Raw genomic sequence first — 11,665 nt, forward strand, 5'->3', positions numbered from 1 at the left:
AACACAGGTCAAGTTCTCAAGGTTCCCCTCTTCCCCACTGAATTGGACAGGAATCTAAAATCTGATACATACATTTATACTAGTAATGTTCTAAATGCCTAAAATTTTGCTTTTCTGAATATCCAAATTAATTGAGCCTGAGTAACTCAGTGCTGAATGCATCTCTCCTATCAAAAGTTAGGTTTTGTTCACTTATACCCCCCTCAGATCCCCACTTAACAGGAACTGTCTGGAACATGACACATACCTACAGGAGAGAGCTCTACACAAGACATAACTCTCAAAAACATGGCCAGTGCGCATCACAGAGTACCTGTTCTCTAAGCTAAGTATCTTAGGTCTTTCTGCTCCACCTCAACCTCCCTAAATCTCTGAAGCTGTTCTACTCAGTGCAGAAAACAGGTAAGTGAGCTTTAAAAAAACAAAAGAGCGCATAAGCATGCTCACACTAGATTCCTCAGTCTACCAGTAAGAGCCAGAACAGGGGATGCCCAGAGCTGTGTTCCTGTTACTGTGTTGGCCTACACGAAAGGGAAGAGCCAGCTCTTTAGGGCATTATCATGGAAAGGGATGAAACGTGACGGGCACTCTCAGACACATGGAAGATGATTGAACCTGGGTGCCCCACATTCTGAGGGAATGTTCTATCTATTAAGATACTGTTAGCGACTGATAAAGCTGTAATTTATAATGAAAATTATGGCCAACACTGTTTTATAAAAAGCCCAGTACTACTGGCACACCCGAGTCATGGTTTGAGAATGCTTATCAGAGCAGACTCAGGAGAACTAGCAGAGGGTCATCTCACTTGAGATATTAGGCTTATGCCTGATACCAGGTATCTGATACTGAGCTGCTCAGCTCTGTCAAGACTGGGCAGCTCTGATCTTAAAAAGAAAGAGAATACAAGTTACTTGGGAAAGAGTGCCTATAGACTTTAGACACCTCTGTGGTTGTTCCATTGTTAGACATACATAGAGAAGAGGGAAGACACAAAGTAGTTTTAACATAGTTTTCTTATCAAGGACAAGACTCGTTCTGCAAAATATGAATAAGCAGAACTATTTAAACACTTCTTGGAAAGGTAGTGATACAGCTGAAATACAAGAGCTGTGCAGAACTGAATCAAGACCTGGTAAGAGAGGCATCTTTAAACCAAAAAATAGTAGTGTAAGTTGTGTGAAAAATGGAAGGCACTTGCTTGGAAGCCTAAAACATTTCTGCTTTCAATACAAAGGAAAACAAGAAATATAGCACGTGCATTGGATATGATAAATTTGATGCTGTTAAAAATTTATATTTCTGCAGTGAGGTGTTAGCAAGTAGAGTGGATAATCAGCTCACAAGTATCTGAGTACAATTAATTGCCTTTCATGAATCAACATCCTACTTATGCAATACCAGTTTTCAATAAAGGAACAAACTTGCTAAAAACCTAGAAACTTGCTCTGAAGAGACATGATTTTCTCAATGTAATAGGAAGGAACCAAACCAAAACTTACCCTAGGACAGCACAATTTCAGCAAGTTTATGGTTTTTCCACATATGTATACATCATTAGCAATATGTTTAAGAAATACAGGGACACAATCTTCTACTTCTTTTGAAATCAAAACATAACCATGAGTCCAATAATGTTTATCTACATATCAAACAAAAAGAGGAAAGTATGTGTTTTTAATTATTTAATTAACAGCACAAATTATATAAATTAGAAATGCTCCATATACATACTGTACCTCTGAAACAAAGATAATCCTCATTCACCTGGATCATAAATTCTCCATAAACATCTCTGAATACACCACTGTATACCCAATCATAGATAAATCTAAAAAAAAATATAATTGTACAATATTGAAAATCAATCCTCTCGCCTTCTCAACTTTATTATAACCAAACAGTAAGTATATTCTTTAAAACACCAAAACACACAAGCTATAGGCAGGATAAAAAACCAGCCATTAAGTGCTGTCACACTGATATTTAAAGATACATACAGGATTGTGTCTCTACATTTTTCTTAAAAGAAACCATGTTTATATAGAACATTGCAATGATAATTAGTTAGAGATGAAAGAACACTGCCTTAATTAAAACAATCTTTTACTAAGTATATATTAAAAGTCTCTAGAAATCTTTGCAGCACATCAAAAGCATAGGGAGAGATAAGAAGGAAGGATTAATTTTAAAGAGAGGTAACTTTAGCAAAGAGAAACTGAAAAGGTATAAAACAAAGATGCAATACCCGGACCTAGAGACAATTTTAATATACGTGCAATAATGAGAAATACTATTTTGGAATATTTATTCATGCTTTTTCATACTTCCTCTGTGTGAAACCAAACTTCTGGAAAAATAAAAAAATACAATTATCTGAAGCTATAGATAAAAAGGCTCAGAGCATCTTGAAGCTAATCCTTTCTTTTCTTACCAGTTGCAATACTAACGCTGTTTCTAGACATTGGCTCAGTGTAACAAACAGGAAGCGTTCAGCACAGGAACTACTGTCCAATATTAAGGTTGTAAGTAAAAAGTTAAGAACTTTTAAAGTGTTCAATCTGATGCTTCTATGATTTATTTGAGCAACAACTTCTATTATTTAATTTCTTTCAGGTTAATAAATGAGTGGGATAACACTTTCTGCAGATAATGGAGGCCTCCCTCCATGGCAGCCCTGATTGTATATGATTGATGTTTCGATGGACATTTGCAACAAATTTAAGAGTCAATGCTGTAAGTATCACATACTAGTAAGCATACTTTCATATTTTTTAGCTTCCTTGTGATGTCATGACATCCTGCCCTTGGTGTTTCAGAAATGTGACTACCTTCTATAAATTGCAGGTCAGGAGCTGTGAAGATATTTCAATGAGTCTTCTGGTAAATCTGAAATTAAGTTTCTCTGAAGAACATTTTATGTAGAAGGAAGAAAAAACAAGAAGGGTGGCCATGGGAGGAACATTAAATTTGAGCATTTTGACAGATTTTGGTTTTCTCTTTCTAGTACCATTACCTCTATTAAGTATCATTGCAAACTGATGATGGACTACAGCTATAATCCCTCTAAATAGCTATTTAAAAAAAATTAGCATCTCTTTAAAAGTCTATAAACTAACAATTTCTAAATTGATGTGCACTGCTTAACAAAACTGTTGCAATCCAAAGAACTCTACTTCCTATTGTTAGTTAGTTACATCTACATAATGAACAACAGATTATTTTTTTTTTTAATTTTTGCTTACTGAAAAGCCCACAAGAAAAAGACAGTAGAAATAAGCATGAACTTTCCCAGTTTGTGCAACACCAAGAGAAACCTGTTAGTTGCCAGTTTCAGGATTTTACTAGAAGTATGAGAAGAAAAAAAAAAAGTCCAAGTCTTATATTCCAGTATGAATTTCCAGGACCAGTAGCAAGAAAGAAGTCTTATTCACATGTATTTATTTACTAATCTAGTCACACATAAAAACCTTATGTTGTTACTGAGCTGGAAAAGAGAAGGAAAGAAGGATTCAGCAAAATTAATTTATTTTAATATTATTTTGCAGATACAGCCACACCTTCTATCTTCTCTGAAAATGTTAAAAGTCACTGTTAAATTAGCAGAGTTACTCACTAGATTACTAACTCAGAACTGCTCTTAAACACAATTATGCAGAGAAAGTATGGACGCACCTTGTGTATGGTTCACAGCTTGTCTTCAACAAAGACAGGAGAACTGGATAATGTTCATTGCTACAGTTGTTGAGGGCCTCTTTGTACAGATACGAAAGCAATTTAACACCCTAAAAAAATTGAAAAATATTCTAATATTAGGCAACAAACTTCACTACAACTTTAATAACAAAACACTCGTAAATATACAGCTTCACTTGTTTCACTGAACACAGAAGATGGGATTCATCTCAATTCCTCTAGCTGTCTGTAGTTAAGACTACTTTATCTGAGCTAGCTACCTCAAGCTCACTTTAAAGTCACTGGAGGGAAACAGGTATGTTTAGAGTTGGATTCACTTGACTTGCTACAAACATCTCCTTTAGAATGAAATGGAAGGCTTATTTTGGGTCCTTTGTTTACTTTAGAAATTGAAAACAAAGGACAAAATTCCAAATGTTAAAATGTCTGGAGAAAGGATCATGGCATTGTAAGTAGAGGTCCAAGGTCATATCTTTGGTAGCAGAGAGACCAACACTAAATTTTTTATGTAAAATCCTACCTAATTTTGAAGAATATTAACATTGTAACCCAAATCAAACATAAAAACATCAAATTCATTATCACCGTAGGAAATGAAGCACCAGCTCCACCACTGATCCCCAGCGCTGTTGTTCCTATGCCACAAAGTTCAGCTAAGTACCTAAAAAACAATATTAAAACATATGTAACAATTTCAACCAGAAGTCTGAGAACACAGCGATGAACTCTGCTGAAGCTGAATATCATACAACAACCCTACTGTATCAGCAGAATGATAACAGGGATAACAAAGAAACTGAATATAAAGACCTTACATGTTTTCCCTAGAATCTTCTAGAAAAAAAGAAACCTTTCTGTTAAAAGAGGAAAAATACTGAAAGACTATGTAAGAATGCCCATGTAATATTGTGTCTTTTAGTGTATATGAAGAAATAGATTGCATTTTTTCTGCTATGAAAAGCTTAAATGTTTAGTATTATTCTCTTACCTCAACTGACGACCTAATTTTCTGAAGAGAAAGCAAATTGTTAGAAGACTTAAAGTAGGAGGTGTTGACAAAACACAGGCTCGGTAATATTGAAGATACTTTCTCAGCCCACTTGTGAATGCCTAGTATCAACAGAAAATATTTAAAGTCTTACTGTTAAAGTTGTTAATAGTCTATCTATGTCTCACATCAATTGCATCACCGTGAAAACAAACTTTTCACTAAAAGAATTTGCACACACAGGTAAGAGGGACTTGTGTACCAAAGTAAGGGGAAAGTAAGAGTCCATGCGGCTTCAGACATTCAAATTAGCCAGATGACTCCTCTATACTCTTTATATATCCAATGCTCAGAGCCTGTACCCATGCACAGTATAATAAAGCATCTTGGTTCACCTTCTTTGAATTGCCCTTTGGGAGCTCCTCGTTCTCTAACAGCTATAGTATGAACCTAGGGAAACCTGTTTCCTTACTTTCATGACTAAATTGGATAATGGAAAAAACTCATCTAGAACTTTTGCTAACAGGACAAAGAGAGAGACCTTCTTATTCAATTTCTATTAACATTGCTGTAAATCAAATATTCAGAAGGAATACATTGTCACAACCAATCCTAACTTAATTCTATGCATTAGAAAGAGACGAAATCACCTGATATTACACAGTGTATGTACAGTTCAGCACAATATACAGAGGACTGACAGGGAGAATTTGCACTTAATTCTGAACTGAGAAAAAGTAATTAAAGCTATTAAGTATCATATTTCTCTATTTCAGTTTTTAAATATATATATTATATATATACATACTGTATTAAGAAAGTCCTTGTATTTTATTTAATTTTATACATCTTAATGTATAAATATGTAATGTTTTTAAAACATCTAAAACTGACATTCCTTTAGTCCTCAACAGAACAACATTACACTTCAGGTAATGAAAACCTTTTATCATGTGTTTCAGTGCAAGCAAGCCCTAAGCACACAGAGCTGTGATTTAAACACAGTGGCACTGTTCACTGACGACGTGGGATGAGCATTACACTTAAAATGCTTAGCAGTTTTGCGGAATGCAGAAATTCCAGCTTTACACAAAATCAAAGTTACCTTCTCTATCTAAGATAACTGGCTTATTAAATCTACATGATTTAATACAATCGTTTTACCTGAAACACAAGTCCTTTGCTGTATGAAGAATCTAAAACTGGCTGAAGAGAAAAACGACTTAGTCGTGTGTAATAGGTTCCATACTCTGCAACTTCCGAGAGTAGGTTGTGCATTGTCTCTGGTGAAGTTCCAGATACATATACCCCCTCCTTTATCACAAATGTCTGAGCAGCCTAAAAGGATATAGGGAAGGAAAAAAAGGCAGATTCAAATATTTCATAGCTGTATTCTGATTTAAAATAGCAAACATTTACACACAAAAATAATAGCAGACAGATTTTCAGTTTAGATACTCTGGTGACTGAGACTATATAGCTAGGACACTGTGATAAACATATTAAATTGTAGCAAAATTTCAGGAGTGTGAATGGTATTTTCAAATATACAGAATAAGACTTGTTATCTAATTCCTTAAAGAAAATCCAATCTAAAAAACTAGTTACATATCTATTTTTAAGTATTCATAAACCTATTTTCACTTAGAGGACTACAAATACTCTTAGCCTACTGCAATAACATCATTATTGCAATACATAAACACTGCCTTATTGCCATTAGGTCACATTCAACTTTTAACAGTATCCACAACTTCAAGATTTCAAAAGAAACAAATGTATTGAAGAGGAAACCTCTACAAAGAAAAAAAGAAAAAGATGCGACTAAGAAGCGCAGTTAAACATCTTCCACACCTGATTGAGTGAAAATGTAGTGGATACCACACCAATGAGCACATTCAAGACATCCTTAACCAGTTCAGGTTCTTTCATTAGCACAAGCTGTGGAAGCTGAAGTACAGTATTACTAAACAGTTGCAATTCCCCTTCTCGAAGTTTGTAAAATTTGTCAAAAGCTTCTCTCCCAGCTTCAGTAAGATACGGTTCCTCTTTTTTACCAGGTGGGCTGTGCCAGAGAAAACACAACATTACAAGGTTATTGTATGAAAAGAAGAAAATATATCTCCCAAAGAAAAAAAAAGGCATTTCAGAATTTTACACAGCCAGCACTGACCACAGAAAAAGCTACTAGTAATATAGTACATTTTCAAGGGAATGTCCGTTCAGTCAATGAAACTGTAGCCCAAACTCAGTACAGTGAAGAAATAGGTAGGTAATGTGAACATCAATTCAGAGACAGAAACCTTGACAGAGAATTACTAGCTGCTTTTGTGGCCTTCCCTGACACAGTTTTCACATTGGGAAAATGAGGTCAATATATACCAGATTTCCAGGGTCCATGCAATACTAATACTTAAATATGTTAAAGAGCAATATGCTCAAAATGTTATAATGACTTGTATTAACACATTTTAGCGCTTCCCAGCGAGGATTACTATCCCCTCCAAAACAATTTCTCCTTCCAGTTCTTCCAAAAATTCTGAATTCTAGTAGCATGTATTACATGAAAGCTGTCAGGCATATGGTCTACATTTGACTCTAAGAACCTTACAGTCTAAATGGTAGCAAGAAAAACTGTCCTGTACTAGGAACAAAGCTAGAGTGTACTACAGGAGCTTTGAAAAATCAGATCAGGGAACTTCTGAGTTTCTGAGCTTCTCAGGCTCAGAGCTGAAAGAACACTGTGCAACGCTGCAACAGACACATCACTAGATTATTACTTAAAATTACAGAAAACATACAGAGCAAAGTTTCTCCAAGAATCAGGCACACCACTGCCCATCAGGAATGTAAGGAGGTACCTGCCATACCTGCCTTTTTTTTTTTTCTTCCATTTAGGGAAGCTAGGAAGCTTTAACAGGGCTATGCTGAGCCCTCTCTCAGGACATGCATCTTCTACTCAACAGCCAAAAGAACTACAAGTCTAACTACACCATCAAGAAACCTGTTATAATAATTTCTGGTTTGGTACATTGTTGTAGAATAATGGGAGATAGGGGTTTAATTATTCTAGTGCTCTACAACTACCACTTTCTCCTTTGAAACTGAAATTATGGAATCATTTTAGACTGAGATAAATGAAATAGTGCATAAGAAGTCAGATTGGTTAGAAAAATGTTGCATTTCACACAAACAGCAAGTGTTTCCATAATCCCTTCGGTGTTTTTGACAAAGATAATTTTATCTCATCCTATGAAACAGCTGCAATCTAAGAACTAGTTCATTGAAATTACACGACCTTTATTCCTTTCTCAATCATTAATGCAGTAAATTTAATTCTGTGAATTAAATATGCACATTTCACTATTTATACTGAGGTAATTTGGAACTAAGATGAAATGCACCTTCATACATTTGTATATGATGCATAGCAAGTTTGCCAGTAACATCAGACACATACTATCCAATTCTTTCCCAACATCTTCGTTTGCTGGGTCCATATGTAAGCACTGCATCCCACAAGTCTATGTCTGGAGTCATGCTCGGCTCTGACTGAGAATCAGGAGTCAGATTGGATGCTGACTGGAATCCCTCATCTTCTGACTGGTCTATACTTTGAGGAACCTATCAGAGAGAGTTCAATGTTATACGTGAAAACATTTTACTGAAGAAACATATGCTAATAAAGACATTCTGCTATCACTCATGATCAAGCAACTCTACATGACTCAACCTGTGTCAACCACCCTCCCTTTATATCTATTTCAAGTTTTTCCTGTAAGTACTCTGTTTGTTTGATAACTCTCTATAGGTATTAATGCCTATACATAAACCAACAATCACCATTAAAATAATATATTAAGTTTGTCGGTGTTAAACTTGAAACTTACTCCTTTGGTAAGTCCATAGCTCTAGAAACTGAGAATCTAAGGTCTGGATATTCAACAATATGTAACAGTAATAAAATCATACTGCTCAGTATTTCATTTGAGCAAATGATCCAGGCCCTAATTCTTCAAATTTGTAAATATTTTGTTAACTATGACTAACATAGTTCATTCCCTTATGCTTATTCATACACAGAAAATCTACAGTTGTCCTAACAGGGTATATGCCACATCCTCAGTTCCCACTCAACAGAAGTTGTGTGTACAGAACAGTACTCAATTTTAGTAAAAGACAATCACACCCACATAAAAAGCAGCATGTTCTTCAAGAAATCACAAATGTTCCAGTCTGATTGAAAGAGTACAGCACTTACTCAAAAAGATTCTGCCTCCCCTGAGTTACAACTTACATCCATATATGCACATTGAATGGCACAGGGGTTTTCTTTTTTAATGTGTCAGCCTTGAAGTTTCAATTAAGACCCTGAGTTAAGGGAATTGCGAGAGCTATCCATATGTTAAATAGAGGGAACAAAATGAGGATTAGAAGTACAGAAGTATAAAAAACCTACCTATACACAGTAAAAATGGAAAGAAAGAAAAAAACAACCCCAACAAGTTTAACTAGTACCTCTATGAGAATAAAACACAGCAAAAATAAACAGGATGGACAGCGAAAGGGCAAAAAAAGATACATGGACACTGTGCACACTGAAAAGGTAAAAGGACAGTGGGAACCAGGAGGTCCAATTAAATACAGTAACTGAAGGAAATGTTTTAAGACACAACAAGCCACAAAGAAAATACAACAAGTTAGGTAACATGATCTGAACAGTAAAACACATACATTCAGACAGGAATGCTTATGCAGTCAGGCTGAACAGTAACAAGTAAACAACAATGCAAAGGAGTTCAATATGCAAAGTGGGCAAAAATGCAAGCAAAAGATTACTAGGGTGGGGAAGGTGCAGATATAGCTGATGGCTTAACTTCATAAAGCCTATGGCCACATGATGTTTTTTTACACAGTTATAAGACAAGACCAAGGTTTTCATTGTCATACATCTCTGTATCCAAAAAGCTTATCTTGTTTTCAGCAAAGAAAAGGATCCCTGCTCCACTTAAATTCCAACACTGCATGCTTCTATTACAAATTAGACTACCTATATTTTAAACTAGAGTTTCAAAGTGGCATATTGAAGGCATGCACACACTCTTAAGTCCAAAACAAATTATACCATACTTTAATTGCAAGTCCAGACAAATCTGCATTGTCAGGCACTGGTGGCAAATCCAACTTGATGTCCATATCATACGTACGGCTATGGACAAGAGCACCAAAGAGCGAGACCCGCGTTTCTTTCTCAAACTTGTCACCAGCAGGATAGTTCTGTGAGAATAACCCTATGGCAGGGAGTCCAGTGCCAGGTGCAGCCTCCATTATCTGAAGAGTCTTTTGAATTGTGTCGTTGAACTGACATTCTTCGTTTGTTATTAGAGATTGTATATCAGCTTCAAATACGCTTACATCATAATAATCATAACCCTGATATTTGACATTTCTCCCAACATATTTGTTGTTCAGAAAATAGTCCTTTTTTTGCGGTACAAGCTGAGGAGGACCCGTTCCAGCAAGCTGTACTAAGAGATCCAAGACAGAATTAACTTCAGTGAACGGTAAGCATTCAGCTGATTCCAGTTCCTCCACAAGGCTCTCCAGTCTATCCGCTTGAGCACCTAGGCCACCAACTCTCAAGTTGAAAGAGAGCATCAAAATTTTGTTTTTCACTGGAAGCCTGGAAACGTTTGACTGTAGCTTACGAGCCTCATCTTGAAAAAGGTTTATGAACAGGGCATTATAAGCAACCCTTTTCAAATTTTGCTTAGCCCTTCTCTTGCTGATCTTCCGCCTACCCAGGTGGACCTTCCACGGCAAACCTGTCAAGTGTGCTTCACACAAATCATTGAACAACTGCGTAATGCTCTCCATTTCAAATCAAATTGTCAGGTTACAGCAGTTACGGTCTGGGTCTCTGGTTTCATGCGAAGACCTGGAAAAAAGACCGGAAAAGGAAGAAACACTCGTAAGGTACAGGAGAAATTGATGAGTACGCTTCAACTTAAACTGAGGCAGCCCAAAATGAGAGCGAAGAAAACTGACCTAGCACGTATTTCGGACATGAGCGATAAAAATAACACTATGACTTTGATCACCAGCAAAGTGATGGTGGTGCAAGCTTAACTGCAGACACCCGATTCTGCTCAGCAGACTGAAATAGAACAGAGAAGATTGTCGCCGTCTAATACAGCATTCATGTGGGAACACCTCCAAAAGCTTTACCGCTCGAGCTCTTCCCAGGGGACATCCTCCGCCTCCCTCCCACCCGCGCCGTGCCCCCGGCAGAAGCCACGGGGCCGCGCAGAGAGCGGCCGAGAAGACGCGGGCGCTGACGGTGACGGGCGGCGCAGGGCCGGCCTGCGCGGCCCCGGCCATCCCTGGGGCTGCTCTGAAGCACCCACCCCGTAGCTGCGGGGGGTGCCGCCGCCACCCCGGGGCAGCACCCGGCGGCGGGGCCTTGCCGTGAGGATCAAGCTGGGCCCAGCTCTTCCACCCCCGAGAACGGCGCGCCAGCCCCCTCCTCGCCCCCCGCCAGGGCACGGCCGGCAGCACCAGCAGCCTCCCCCGCGTACCCCCGCGGGGCTGCCCCGCCACCCCCAGCCCCTTCCACCGCCCAGGGGGGGCCCGGCGGACGCCGCCCCAGCGCTCCCCACCGCCCCTCGCCGTACCTGGGGCGGCTCCCCCGGGGCCGGCGGGCGCGGGACGCCGCAGCCGCCTCTTTCCTTCCTTCCTTCCTTCCCTCCCTTCCCTTCCCTCAGCGCCGGCCGCCGACGTCACGCGAGCGCGACGGGCGGTGACGGGGGGCGGCTGCCCGCCCTCACTGCCCGGGACGGAGCCGCAGGCAAGGCGGGTGTTCGCCGTGGTCCCTAAAATGGCGCGCGTCCCCGGGCAGGCAGGGGCAGCAGGGGCAGCAGGGGCAGCAGGGGCAGCAGGGGCAGCAGGGGCAGCAGGGGCAGCAGGGGCCGCGGCCGCCGG

General features: G+C 38.9%; 1 protein-coding gene across 2 annotated transcripts in view; it reads right to left on the bottom strand.

The window, feature by feature from the left end:
• The window catches only part of TUBGCP6 (tubulin gamma complex component 6), a 25,342-nt gene extending 13,896 nt beyond the window's left edge, over positions 1–11,446 (bottom strand). The window contains exons 1-10 of one of the 2 annotated variants that reach the window (XM_075024950.1): positions 11,359–11,446; positions 9,815–10,622; positions 8,145–8,308; positions 6,539–6,749; positions 5,849–6,022; positions 4,685–4,806; positions 4,282–4,357; positions 3,676–3,785; positions 1,740–1,831; positions 1,503–1,642 (exon numbers count right to left, since the gene is read on the bottom strand). In XM_075024950.1, coding sequence (XP_074881051.1) covers positions 1,503–1,642; positions 1,740–1,831; positions 3,676–3,785; positions 4,282–4,357; positions 4,685–4,806; positions 5,849–6,022; positions 6,539–6,749; positions 8,145–8,308; positions 9,815–10,561 — 1,836 coding nt within the window. In that variant the 5' untranslated portion in view covers positions 10,562–10,622; positions 11,359–11,446. Of the gene's footprint in view, positions 1–1,502; positions 1,643–1,739; positions 1,832–3,675; positions 3,786–4,281; positions 4,358–4,684; positions 4,807–5,848; positions 6,023–6,538; positions 6,750–8,096; positions 8,309–9,814; positions 10,623–11,358 lie in introns of those variants that run through there. The other variant, XM_075024952.1, reaches the window with a different exon arrangement.
• Positions 11,447–11,665: the final 219 nt, after the last annotated feature.

The sequence above is a fragment of the Buteo buteo genome, chromosome 4, assembly GCF_964188355.1.
Source record: "Buteo buteo chromosome 4, bButBut1.hap1.1, whole genome shotgun sequence".
NCBI lineage: Eukaryota > Metazoa > Chordata > Aves > Accipitriformes > Accipitridae > Buteo > Buteo buteo.